The sequence below is a fragment of the Thunnus thynnus genome, chromosome 4, assembly GCF_963924715.1.
Source record: "Thunnus thynnus chromosome 4, fThuThy2.1, whole genome shotgun sequence".
Taxonomy (NCBI): Eukaryota; Metazoa; Chordata; class Actinopteri; order Scombriformes; family Scombridae; genus Thunnus; species Thunnus thynnus.
The window spans coordinates 3,689,646-3,704,493 of record NC_089520.1 but is presented as its reverse complement, the minus strand read 5'-3'; the positions used below and the strand labels follow the sequence as shown (position 1 = coordinate 3,704,493).

The window sequence follows — 14,848 nt, the reverse complement described above, 5'->3', positions numbered from 1 at the left end:
GTGAGTTATAAAAAAATTCACCTCCCGTAAAGTTGTCATGAAAGAGGAAATTAGCTTTAGAGATCAAAACCGTTTTTTGTACCAGACTGTAAACATGTTTATTTCTGCTGTAAAGTTGGGCATTTTAACATGAGGGGTCTATGGGGATTGACTCGCTTTTAGAGCCTCAAGTGGTCGTTCAAGGAACTGCAGTTTTTGGCACTTCCACATTGGCTTCATTTTTCAGCCCCGGAGGTTGCTGCTTGATGTAAACTAGGGGTCAGTTGAGCAAGATGGCTCCTGTACAGGAGAACTGAAAACAGACATGAAGTTATCTATAAGTCTGTATTTGATAGATTAAAGAAAGAACTGTAACGCCCACTTAAGGTGTATAAATCTTGTTGTAAGCGCTCCACTGGGAGCCTTTTTCTTTGTAACCTCATCCTGTGTGTTGCATTGTGAAACATCCCTTCTTGCGCAAGAAAATAAATTCTGTTAAATTTTGATACTTCAGCTCCCGTCTCTATTGTTTAATGGTCATTGCGAAGAATTTTTTTTAACAAAGAGGACAATTTCCATCCTGTCTGACTGCATCCACCCTCTTCATCAGGAGTCTAAACCCCCACCCTCTGGCTCCCGCTTCAGATTCCCGTCAGTCGAGACGAAACGACACAAACACTCATTCATCCCTCGACTCAGGGGAAAGGAGGTAGCTTTATGAGTATGAAGGCCAACTTGTAGGATGATGTGTGTGTTGATTTCTGATTATGTTGTTGCCGCTGGATGGATTTATTAGTGTATTTTGATTGTAATGTTATGCTGGTCATAATTTATGTAGAGGGATGACAGGATAGTCATCATTGTTATTGTTCTTATTGCTGTTCTGATGATTACGCTTGTTCATTGATGCTGCTGAGTCTGTGTAGCTCTTATTAATGTGATTTCATGTTTGTTTTACGTCGCACTTTATGCTGCAAAACCAATCGTCCTTCAGGGACGAATAAAGTTGCACTTTAACTTAAAATAAAAAAGTGTTTATGATATAAAACACCTCTGCAAGGTTGTAAAAGTACAAACCGTGTCTCTCTTTTAGTTGAGTTATTACAGTATATCAGCAGTAGGTGGTTCACAGGGCATTACTACCATTACTACATTATAGTAGTAATATTATAATCTCTCCTCTTTATTCCTCACACATTATGTTTCTTATTTTAATTCTTCCTGTTGCTGTTTTCCTTGCTTTTAACATACATCCTTATTGTCTGACTTGGATGTATTGTACCGGCACTAATTGTTCTTTTATAGTCTTTAAGTTTTCATGGTTTCGTGTTTTTATGCTGCAAAAAGAATTTCCTCTAGTGGGACAATAAAGATCTGAGCTGAACTGACCGACAATATCTGCTGTGTTTTAACAAAGTAACTCATCACTATTACAGATAAATCTAGTCTCACAAAATGGAAATGCTACTGTGAAGTTCCAGTAGCTCGAAACTACTTCAGTATAGTACTTTAAATGAACTGAATACAGTACTTCACACTGAGGGAGTTACACATATTTTACTACAGTATTGTTACCTGTGTGGTGCTCTGTTGTACACTGTGTCTGCTGGACAGATGCTGTGGAAGAAGGAAAAACAAAAGATGTTACATCAGGTGTTAATTAGCATTTTTTTCGTCTCCTCTTCTCTCATATTGTCTCCTCTTTTTCTCTTGTTTCCTCTCCTCTCTCCTCCTCTCCTCTCCTTGTTTCCTCCCCTCCTCCTCTCCTCTCCTCCTCTCCTCTTCTCCTCCCCTCCTCCTCTCCTCTCCTCCTCTCCTCTCCTCCTCTCCTCTTCTCCTCCCCTCCTCCTCTCCTCTCCTCCTCTCCTCTCCTCCTCTCCTCTTCTCCTCCCCTCCTCCTCTCCTCTCCTCCTCTCCTCTCCTCCTCTCCTCCCCTCCTCCTCTCCTCTCCTCCTCCTTTCCTCTCCTCCTCTCCCCTCCTCTCCTCTTCTCCTCCCCTCCTCCTTTCCTCTCCTCCTCTCCCCTCCTCTCCTCTTCTCCTCCCCTCCTCCTCTCCTCTCTCCTCTTCTCCTCCCCTCCTCTCCCCTCCTCTCCCCTCTTCTCCTCTCTTCTCCTTGTTTCCTCTCCTCTCCTTGTTTCCTCCCCTCCTCCTCTCCTCTCCTCCCCTCCTCCTCTCCTCTCCTCTTCTCCTCCCCTCCTCCTCTCCTCTCCTCCCCTCCTCCTTTCCTCTCCTCCTCTCCCCTCCTCTCCTCTTCTCCTCCCCTCCTCCTCTCCTCTCCTCCTCTCCTCTCCTCTCTCCTCTCCTCTCTCCTCCTCTCCTCTCTCCTCTTCTCCTCCCCTCCTCCTCTCCTCTCCTCCTCTCCTCTCCTCTTCTCCTCTCCCCTCTTCTCCTCTCCTCTCCTTGTTTCCTCTCCTCTCCTCTCTCCTCTGATCTTTTTCAGCTCTGCTGTTCGCTGCTCTGCTCTACTCTATTGTATTCCATTCTGTTCTCTTCATTCTCTTCCTCAGATGATGAAACTGCTTAAACGCCCCAGAGACTCATTACTCCGACTTGTCTCTCTAAATCTCTTGAGTGGCTGTGTGAGAAGAGAGAGACGAACGAGAAGTGAAAACCTGTTTTATGAATTGAAGTAATGAATGTCAAATGCAAACCGTTTGCAAATATTCCACCCTGACCAGAAAATTAACACCAGTCTGCAGCTACTTTCTCATCGTCTTCTTAACTCGGAGTTTTGCCAGGTAACCAATCAGAAATGTTTTGCTGCTTCATTGCGCACGAGTGGTGGAAGAAAAATATACGTCTGTGTGACATTCTGTCTATGATTGCTCGCTTTGTAATCGAGTTATAGGTTTCTCTCAAATGCTGAATCTTATTTTGCTACACTTATGCAAATGTGGCCACGGGGATCAAACAAATTTATTTAATCTTATTTTGAGCTTTCTTCATCTTGACCTTTTCTTCAAATTTAACAACCGACACAAGGAAATACTAACTTCCATTACTGGAAGTAAACAATGTATCAACAGGGAAGCATTTGAATTATAATTTCTATCTCTGTCTCTGTAACTTTCTTTGTTCTTATTATTCTCATCAATGTACACAGAAAACATTCTGAGTCTAATATGTATATATCCTGAGTCTATAATAGTATCTGATGCAAGTGAAAAAGACCATTAAACTCTGTAGATGTTTGAGATGTTTTTCTCTCTTTGTGCATGTTCACTGTTCCTCCATCCTACCATCTATCAACTTTACCACTTTATCTCTCTGTGTCTCTTTCTTCTGCTTTCTCTCATCCTGTCTCCAGATCAGTCTCTAGGCAACGGAACAAAGGGGAATCACCACAACTACAGTGTTTGACGGTACAGCTCAGCTATTTAAAGCGGAGATGATATAAGACACAGAACATGAAGTATTACTAAGAAACATTGAACAACCAAGAATACTCCTCACACTGCAGCAACTCACAGCTACATTAAGTAGCTCCAGGGTTGTTTTCATTCAATAATTCTTAAACAGCTGACCCACAGATAATCCATCCATCATATAAACACACGTAGCAAAAAGAATTAATAGAGATATACCATATGTTTTCTATTTGTCCAATAATGTCATCATTTGGTATATGAGATGGCACTTTAATAAATATTAAAAAGAGATACTTTTACCATCAGGTAGTGACATTAGTGTCCAGGCATGTCACTTGTCAGCAATTTAGACATGAAAGAAATATAATCCTAATCCTAAAGTGTCCCTGTGTCGATCATTCATGTGTACACAGCTTGTATTTCTGATATTTCAGGCAGCACTCGAATGCAGCATAATAGCTCAAACTGTTGTTGTCAGCAGAATCATAAAGGGGTCATAGATTCGACAGAAGCACCACAGTCATTGGCTGAGATCCGCAGATCAGCTGATATTTACGAGTGTTGGTTTGCTGAATTATTGTTGAAGTACAGACGCTCTGAAGCTACCAGTAGAGGACTGAGGTTGTACTGGGAAGCTCCCAGCTGAGAAACTGAATGTTGTTAAAACAGAAACATAGAAGCTCAGTTAGCGTTCATTTTATACATGAAGGTTTTTACACATTTTACACAACAAAAATAAATGATAAACAACAAGAGTAAAAGGAAAGAATCCTGCTGTTGTTTGATGTTAAACCTACTAAATCAGACTTGTGGGTTATTGTCAGAGAGAAAGAATGAGAAGGGAACGACAGGAGAAATGAAGTGATGACCAGCAGGAGAGAGAAAATCAAAACACACCAACAGGAGGCTGATTTACAGCAGAAGACAATAAACTTCCCTTAGTTAAAATCTATTTTTTCCATATTTTTTTGTAAAACATGGATGTCAAGGAGCATTAAGTAAAATATTAACAGCACTGTTTAAAATTATGCTTCTGTAAAATATCTGAAGAAAGGTGATGAGGCTGTTGATCGGTATCAATCACTGAGGCAGCGTCCTGCCTTCAAAACAAGCTCCCCACCATCTGTAACCCACAATCACCAGGCTCAAAACCATCACAGCTGACTGTTACATCCAGGAAATGTACTAGAATCTTTTTTCTCAGGGTAAAAATTATTGAAGTGTTAATATAATTCCCTGTCATAGTGATGCACGGTTCTGTTCTGTCTTTTAATTATGAAAATGTCCATTTTATTTCCATGTCAGGGTCATGACCTGATTCATTTAGGACCATTAACACTGTTAAAGGACAAACTGGTCACTGACAGAGACCAGTAGCATTTATCACATACTCACAGTAATCCCTTAATGTTGCTTTAATGTCTGTATTTTATGGTGAGAAACATGAACCTGATAAACCATCAGAACAAGATGCATTTTAATTTATTTCAGTCACCGTTGTTTATATCGTGTATCTCTTTCTAAATTGACCTTAAAATCACTATTAAACACGTTTCTAAAGACCTGATTCTTCAGATTCTGGGGGAAATTGTGATGTTATTGCATTTATCCTACACTGCACTCATACTGGTGATGTAAGCCAGCATTACTGGGTGTTTCAGGTCTCGGCAGATATGCTTACCACAGCACCTCAGCCAGGATTACTCAGTCCCCTACGGTCATTAATCCAGAGTGTGAACAGTTGAGACTTGGTGCACAAAATAAAGGTCTTACCATCTTATAAAGATCTGAGACGCTTATCTGGTCTTCATCCACCATCTCAAACTCCTTTCTTGGCACCAAGTCCAGACCCAGGTGTCTGAGAGAGAGAGAGAGAGAGAGAGAGAGAGAGAGAGAGAGAGAGAGAGAGGGGTGAGGGGGCCTTTTACTGTACATAACCTTCACACAGACCTTGTATATTTCCGCTGTGTATACAGGTACAACCTATCCACACACACACACACACACACACACACACACACACACACACACACACACACACACACACACACACACACACACACAGACACACACACACACACACACACTCTATATTAAAGTAATTTGAGCTGTGGCCTCCAGGGATCTTGTTCCTGAGGATTACTTTCTGTTCAATCTCAACAACCACATCTTTCACCTACAGGTCAGTGACCTTGGTCTTAAAGACACGGTGCAGAAAATTCTTAAAACCGTTTCTTTTAACTGTGGATGAGAAGTAAAATGTGTATTTCTGTATTACACGTGGCAGAGGGACAGTTAATTTTGTGAAACCGAGGCTCCAGAGGCAGAGAAAACCAATATTCCCTGGTTGATAAAGTTTAAGAACTGAGAGCTGAGGGTTTTATCCTTCGCTTTATTTGTGACCCTGCTCTTCTCGTACAATATCAAGAACACCTTTGAGGTAGTAGCTCTGCATTCATTGAAGTGTTGCTTCTGGACAGTAAAAATGATTAAAACTACGGCTGCAACTATCGATTGTCATTAACAGTTATTCTGCCAATTATTTTCTCAATTAATCGCTTCACGGTGTCCCCATCAATATAAATTTGTGTTGTCCAACCCATAGTCCAAAATATCAGATATTTAATTTACAATCATGTAAGATGAAAAGAAAAGTAGCAAATCCTCATAATTGAGAAGTTAGCACCAGCAAATGTTTGTTTTTTCTACTTGAAAAGTGACTCGAATGATTAATTGATTATCAAGATATTTGCTGATATTTGCAGGTTTGTACAGTCTTACTCTGCAAAGTAAGTTGAAACTAACAATAGAAATTGAGTATTTCTATCTGAAATGTAGTGGGGTACAAGTAGAAAGCAACATTAAGTGGAAATACTTCAGTGCAAATACCTTAAAGTTGAATAAATGTATTTAGTTACATTCTACCGCTGGTCGCCACTATCGTTGTTGGGACTGAATTAGAAGTGATAAGATTAAGTAAAACCTGTTTAGCTTGTTTCTGTGAGTTATTGAGGCTAAAAAGGTTTGTGTTTACTCAGCTATACTTCAGTTTCTGTTATTATCTGGATGGAAGATCTCACTTTCATCAGCTCGTCCGTGCATTGACATCAATATCAGTGAGTAAATCCTACTTGTGTCAAAAAAACAAAACAAAAATCAGAACTGTCCCTTTAATAATTACAGCTGCAACAGTAATGAGCTGATATTTCTGGCACTGTGGTATTATTGGTGCCCTACTATTAACTATTGGTAATACTGGTGTTATAATCATAATAACACTAATCGTAATCATCATAATCATCATCATCATCATCCTCTTTGTCCTCATGAGCACACATACACCACCTCACAGTCTGTCTCTTCCCCACAGACAGCAGAGTGGAGCTTTAAATTACCTGTGAGAGAGGCCTGGGCCGCCCACCTTTCATTTCTCCAGTATTAATAACTCAATCCCAAGTCAACCAGCAATTTCTCTCCATTCCATCTGTTTTCCATCAGTCTTTCAACGAGCTCCCATGAGTCTTTTCAACTACTGGTGTACTGCTTCATCCACCTGCCTTCAATCATACTTTTATTTACCCTGCGTAGGAGTCAGGGGAGTCTGTAGCACTGATTTTGAAACATCAACACGTCCACATGTAGGATATTTGTGTTGTTCTTCAGCAAAATATGTTTTAGGTCAAAAAAACTAGGTATCAATACACAAAAATGCTTTGTCCTGAAATGATCATTTTAGAATCAAACCTATCATAAGCAGATTTGAAAGGCAACACGCTGATAAAACGTAGATTTAACAACTCTGTCTCCTCAAAATTAGGTTTATTTACGACTAAATTATTATCCCAATGAAGTTGCATTGACTAACGTAATCGCTGCCTGGATTTGTTTGTTTGTTTAATGAATGAAGCGCTACAGTTATACACCACGCTGTAGGGAGGGTGGATGGTGGCTAAACAACACCAAGGAAGTTGACAGCAGAGATCAGGGTTCACATCTGGAGTCCTGACTGTTGTTAAGTTTGGTTAGTTTTCGGCAACAAAAGCATTTTGGTTAAGGTTAGTTAAAGATTTTGCTAACAGCTCAATGTTAATACTGACTCTTTTCTGTATTAAACCAAGACCGTGATCTTTCACTAATCTTACCCAACTGCTGCCAGAAACATAACCATAAAAGAGTTTAACGTTGCACTTAATACCAGCGGATACTGTAGTGCAAGATCGGATGTTGGAGGTATCGGAAGACAATAAAGTTCTTGACTTGAATTGATATCAGACGTATGTTGTTACTAAACATTTTGCTGATATGTTCAGTATAAACTTTTTGCGACTTGCCAGATACATTAATTAGCAGCATTTTCTTGTTATGTTGAGAGAAAACAGTCTTGTCATTTCTAGGAAACAGAGTTGATCTTAGTGAATAGGATTCTTTTAAAGAGCGGATACAAGGGCCAAAGACTAATTAATTACTGTAGACCTCCTGTCTCAGTGTGTATGTCTGCATGTGTGTGTGTGTCTACATTTAATGTGTAAAAGGAAAATGGAAATGTGAACATCTACAGTTCCATTACAACTGGACTAACTCTAAGAAAGACTGTGTGATATGATTGAAAACTAAATGGACCTTGTGATCACATTGTCAGCCACTATTTCCAACATTAAGAATCAACTTTGCTTCCTTTTACTCTTCTCGATGTCTCGGTTTATGTGTGTCAGTGTGTGTCTCTGTGTGTATAAATACTGTGTGTGTGTGTGACTGTATGTATTCTCACTCGTTGCCCCAGTCCAGTCTGACGGTGATGTGTCTCTTGACGTCTCGGCTCTGGTCCTGCGTCAGGTGACCCGACAGGAGCTGCCTTCTCAGGTCGATCAGCTCCATCATCACGTGACGAACCTTGTAGAACAGATCCACCTTGTGTTTCTAATGACAGGAGAGAAAGAAAGAGAAAGAAAGAGGCATTAGGTTCATCTGTTGTTCAGCAAACTAGATTCATGTTGTTCAACTTGTGAAGAATTTGAGTAAGCTGACATTTTTGAACTGCAAGGGGTACCACGAGACCTTTTCTGTGGTGTTTTATTCAAGGAACAAGCACTCAAAGAACCCACACTTACGCACTCAAAAAAGCTGATCGCTGCAGTCTCTGGCTTCCCTGCTCTCTATGACATGTTTGTAACGAGCTATCGTGACTTTAAAAAGAACAAAGTATGGAAACTAATTGCTGACAGCGTTGGTTCATTAGTACGGCAGCTACAGCAGGAAACAACTGTCCACTCGGAGCAGAGTATGAGTAAATTATGAGTTCAATGCAACACACTCACAGAGCTCCAGACTAATGAGAGGCCAGAGACTGCCTTCGACTTTGTATCTGTATGTGTGACACAGCGTTATCCCTGCTTAGCCTCACAGAGAGAGATGAAGCTCATGCCAGCATGTATTGACCGGCAGGCAGAGAAACACCTGTGAAAAGATCACAGTCTATCACAGAGCTAACATCAACAAACATATTCACAGGGTCCAATCGACCTGCTTCGCAAGTGTTCTGGACAAGAGGAATTTAGTGAGAACTCCGCACAGAGGAGGCTTGGCTGGGGAATCAAACCCAAGACCTTCTTGCTTTGACCTATAAACAATGATTTAAACTTCCTTTTTAAAAAAAGATTCTTGAGTCATAGATTAATTTGCAATTACGTGCCTTTATTGACTCATCAAACCTATTTTCACCTGTTTTCGCCTGGGTTACAGCACAATAACAGCTGCTGTTTCAGTCATTGATAACATTGTCTCCTCCCTGGATAAAAGACAGTTTTGTGCTGCTCTCTTCATTGACCTCTCACTCCTCTACCTGCAGTCTATAGGCTTAAATGACGCAACGCTTAATTGATTTCTTTGCAGATGATACAATTTTATACACTGTGGTCGCCATCCCAGTCCAGGCCGACTCATCGTCATGCTTTCCAATTTTCATTCCTTAATCACTGACTAATTTTAAATGCAGAACAGACTGAGTACATGATATTCTGTAGGACTCTTTCTGACTCATAAGGAATTTGGCTTGACAGCAGACTGTCATTCAAGATTCATATTTAACATTCGACTCAATTGAAAATCCATATCAAGCCCCGTCATCACTTAAGCAGTTAAATCCTGCTCATCTTAGTGCTAATCCTGCATTATGCTTTTCCACTGATGACATATTTCAGTCATCATTCTCTTTTTTTTCTCTATCATCAGGTTGGATGGATGTTGGATATTCATTCATAAATCTCTACTGTTGAAGCTTCCAAACTACCTCATATCTCTTCTATCATTTAAATCTGGTGACTAAATTACACGATCCAGCAACTACTTAACTAACTTAGATATCTCACATGTACCCACTAATGTTGGCAGAACTACCCTGAAACTAGAGTCTTCCATTCCTCCATGTTTTTTATGACTCTTGTAACTTTTTCTGTTTACTGATCATGTTTCTTGTCTCATGAATGTTTCTGGTTCTCGGGTCTCTCTTGAAAAAGAGATCTTCATGTCAATTAGACTGCCTGATTAAATAAAGATTAAATAAAAATAAAAAATAAAAATGGTCAGATTTGTCCAGCTTTTGGTTCTAAGATTCAAAGACGTTATACTGGACACATCACCGTCTAGACAAAAACTGTCCTACCTGGGTAAAGATGGAGACTCATTCCTGTGGCTGTTCTTCCTAACCAGCTCTAATTAGTGCTTCAACGCCTCCACCACTGAACATGTTCAATACTAACCCTGTAATAGGGGCTAAAAATGCTTCAAGGACCTCTTTATAGAAAACAAATTCGCCCCTTCAAAGAAATTTAATATACCCAATTCCCCCTTTTTTTTTTTTTTTTTTTTTTTTTAGATATTTGCAGACTAGGCACTGCGTCAAGGGTGCTATCCCACAAATTCCCAATAAACCTTCAAATACAATGATTGTTGCAATTTCATTTATATTTAGACTGATCTGTAATTTGACTGCCCTTCCGTGTCTAGAATTAGAACCACTTGGAAACAAGACCTCCAAACAACAACTGATAATGGAATCTCAGCTAAGACTTTGGAAAGAGTTCACTCCTCCTCTATGTGTGCTCAACACTCTTTGATTCAATTTAAAGTGGTGCATCTCTCCAAATCTTAACTAGCCAAGATACACCCACAAATTAACCCTGTATGTGAATAACATAAGTCTGTGGATGCAACACTGATTCACATATTCTGGCTGTGTCCCAACTTGGGAGGTATTTGAAGTCTATTTTCGAAGCTCTCTACAGTCTTAACAGTTAAACTCGATCCAAACCCTCCTACGTCACTGTTTGGAATCATTCCTGAAGGGATGCAGTTACCTGCAGGGGCCCTAAAGTCTTTCACTTCTCTCCTGGTGCGCCGCCTGATACTTATGAGGTGGAAGGAGGCTGCCCCACCCTCAGTCTACCACTGGATAAGGGATGTGTTGTATAACCTGAAGCTTGAAAAAATACAACATGCACCACGGGGCTCTGAAAAGAATTTTGTTAAAGTGTGGAGATATTTTTTGACATTCTTTGACAAACCCTCCACACAAGTACAGGAATAAATAATGAAATTATCATGTTTTGACCTCTGATATGGTTTTAGACATTAGACCTGGACATACTGCTTCTGCTTGACCTCTCATTACAATTCAAATGTTTTTCATTCTTCAATTTTACTCTGCATTACTAAGTGCCTTGTATTAACTATGGTCTTTGATTACGTACACTTTGCACACTTTACTCACATTACTGTCTTAATCACGATGATCAGAGTCTAATCAACCCTAAAATGGTCTAATACTCTAAATATTCACCATCGTTGGATGTATACTGAGCTTTCACTGACTCCTCTAGGGCCTCCAGCTCTGAGGTTCTTCTTAAAACAACGGCAGCATTGATAAGTTGATGCCAGATGAGACCACAGTAAGTCAGTAGTAGGAGATTTCATCTAGATGCGCTCACACACACACACACACACACACACAAACATACTTCCCCCTATAGCTTGTACTATTATTAGTGCTCTAATTTGCCCCCCAGGCCTTCAGCAGCAGGCATCAGGGTTAAATGTCCGTGCAGTTCTTGGCAGGACGGCTAGATAGGCAAAAATGACTATGTGCAAAGCAGCATATGCTACACACACACACACACACACACACACACACACACACACACACACACACACACGGATTTATACACATGCACACACTGTCCTTTGACATTTAAGGCCTATAACAAACAACATACTCCTACATACTCATACGTAGAGTAAATGTAGCTGTACTGTGATATATGATTATATTAGTATTCATATAGAGAGTGTATACTGTACACACACACACACTTACATACATGCATGAATAATTGCCAGGTTGTAAACACACACATATGCAGAAGTCAGGAATCCTGTGAACGTGTCTGAAGTTGACAGCAGTGAACACCTGGTGGCACATTGACATGCTGCTGTGTATAATCTCCGACTCTTTTTTTAGACATATCCGACACACAGAAGACCCCTGTGCTTCAGGACCATTATGTAACTCCGGCTGCAGTGGAGGTGGAGCTGTTTTTGGGAAACTCAGTCAGGAAACACAACAACAACAACAAAGAGTTCTGTAAATTCAGTCGAAGCAGCTCTCGTATCGACCGGTAGCTCTCTCTGCTGTTCACTCTCCCGGTGCATGCTGGGTCAGTCCTAAGCCCTCACATAAAGAGTGTATTGAGATTAGATGGGAGGATAGATAGTCCCACTTCAACAGTCGAGACTCTTTAAACTCCTTAATCTTTAAACACATTTTCTAACATGGTCGATGTGGCTCGGTAGCTTAAAGTAGACACCAACAGGAAAATCCCGGGTTTGATTCTGTCTGTGAAGTTTGTAGCACATCATTGTCCTCTTTCTACCTCAGGCGTCCCCGTCTACTTTCAACTACAAGTACAGGAAGAAGATGAAAAAAACATTTTAGGCATTTATATGATGCTTTCATTTCAAATCTGGATTTTAAGGTTTTATGGTGGAGCTGTCTGCACTCTAAGCACGCAGACACACTGGTTATTAAACATACATGATCTCCTTATACCTATAAAACCTTTTTAGTGTTGCCATGACAGAATAGCTGAGGAAAGACCCCAGCGGTAACAATAATGGGTACATCTGTTTGACTACTTGAAGTCTGTGCCCGAGTGCATGCGAGGATATTTAAAACATGGTATAATTTGAAAAGGTCGGTTCCCTGTTGTAACAGTCATTTATATAATACAGCTCTAAGGCAATGAGTCCACAGGGAAGCCCTTTTCACAGCACTGGCGTCTATTTCTCAGTTGTTCCTGTTGGGAAACCTCTTGCACCCTCCCAACAGTGCTGAGTGATTACCATGTTTTTAGCACTCAGCGCGAGTGCTGGAGGTTAGAAATACTACAACTTTTAGCCAAAGAGTGCCATTTCAAATGGATTTTCAGGGGTTGCTTAGCAACAACATGAGTCACGCACTGCAGTTCCCCTCAGCATCTGTTTAGCATTTGTTTTTAAGGAGATGCCCAGTGGACACAGAAGCTAATGCTCTTTGATACACACTTTGATACAGAGTCCATATTAAAATTCTGCACGGAGATGTAATCATTAAAGATGCAGGAACATCTTTCAGAGTCTGAGCTTTTACACATCATCTTAAAGGGCTTTTCATTGATACTACATGTATGGTTATCCCTTCTGTAACTAATTCATTAATTGGTCTAATAAAGGTGAAAAAAAGAAAGAGCCAGTGACAAGTTGCCAGCAAAAAAACTGAGAGAGAGAGAAAGAGGCTTCAGGTTCAGCTCACTAGATTCATGTTGTTCAACTCATGAAGAAGCTAAGTAAACTGTCATCTTTTGGCAGTCACAGGGGTACCACAAGGCTTTTTTCTGTGGTGTTTTATTCAAGGAACAAGCACTCAAAGAACCCCCACTGTGATACAGTTTAGGTGGATACATTCACTGTTCTACCAGCTTACATGCACACGGACTCACAAAAGCTGATCGCTGCCGTTACCATCTCCCCAATTCTCTGTAACGTGTTTGATGAGCTGCCAGAACTTAAAAAAAGAAGAAAAACATCTGGAAATAAAAATTGCTCACAGTGTTGGTTCATTAGCACAGCAGCTATGACAGGAAACAACTGTTCAGTCGGAGCAGAGAATGTAAAAGATGTGCTCAACACACACACACACACACACACACACACACACACAGACACACAGACACACACACACACACACACACACACACACACACACACACACACACACACACACACACACACACACACAGAGCTCCGGATTAATGAGACGCCAGAGAAATTAAAAACAGAGAGAAGTAAGAAAAGCTTGCATCTACACTGTGGTGGTAATTTAATCAATTCAATTACCAAACATCTGCTTAGACTATTAATCAGAATAATAATCAATTAATTAATCATTGGTATACTCAAAAAAGAAGAAGAGCAGGACTGTAGTGAGTAACGTGTATGCTTAGTTCACACTGAGCATGCTCACTGCACACCATGCTGACATGAAAAAAGCAAAGAAATACTTATATTTATTTCACTATAAACAACTGGGACCATATTCTCAGAAAAACAGCAGCTGATTTTTGAAAATGTTGCTTTATTATTATGATTTGGGAAAGCTCATGTAGAACCATCTATACCATAAATGTTTCTATACCTTCGTTTGGCAGAACACACTCTGTTCCTGAGGGTTCTCCTTAATCAAAGCAGCACCGCAGGAGTCAGCAATAAAGCTCCAAGTGCTATAAAGACCAGAACCTAGCAGACCCATCACCGAGATACAGGACACACAGTTCTTATTTACAGCAGCAGCAGCCGCCGCCTGAGAGAGGAGCTGTACCCGGAGCAACGTTCACAAACACATTTACACCAGAGAGCTGCCTGACACTAGCTGCCTATTGTCAGCCGGTGCAGCCGCTGGGGGAACTGTGAAGTATGTGCTTGGCTCATGTTCACCTCAATAGAAGAGGAGAGCTTGTGTGTCACACTCCTTTAATGCAGAAACACATAGGAACAGATGAAAGATACAGACATACTAGAGATATCAGATGATGAAAGCTGATTATATTAATATAGAGCAAACATTGGTGAGTTTAATTTCAGCAGCAGGACTGTAACCGCAGATTTAGCAAAACCTCATAGTGTTTAAATCTCTACTCTAGTCACTATTATTACAGTCATTTGCTCCTAAATGAGCTGAGAGAAGATGCATGTTATCTATTGTGCTGACATGGTGCATAAAGTGTTTTTTTCCACTTTAGCTCAAACTAACTGATGCACCTTGAAACCAGGTTGTATTAGTGCACCATACAGATACAGTAGGGTTAGGTAAATAATAATAATAAATGAAATAATAACGTTAAATGAAATGAATGGGAACACAGACACAGAGAGGTGGGGGTGGTCAGGTCAGTAGTGAAGAACCAACAAATCA

At 40.4% G+C, this 14,848-nt stretch overlaps 1 protein-coding gene across 13 annotated transcripts in view; it reads right to left on the bottom strand.

The window, feature by feature from the left end:
* The window catches only part of LOC137180918 (dedicator of cytokinesis protein 3-like), a 213,562-nt gene that overhangs the window by 69,004 nt on the left and 129,710 nt on the right, over nucleotides 1-14,848 (bottom strand). For all 13 annotated transcript variants that reach the window (XM_067586217.1, XM_067586223.1, XM_067586211.1 and 10 more), the window contains 3 exons: nucleotides 8,117-8,265; nucleotides 5,122-5,206; nucleotides 1,555-1,596 (listed from right to left, as the gene is read on the bottom strand). In XM_067586217.1, coding sequence (XP_067442318.1) covers nucleotides 1,555-1,596; nucleotides 5,122-5,206; nucleotides 8,117-8,265 — 276 coding nt within the window. The remainder of the gene's footprint in view (nucleotides 1-1,554; nucleotides 1,597-5,121; nucleotides 5,207-8,116; nucleotides 8,266-14,848) is intronic.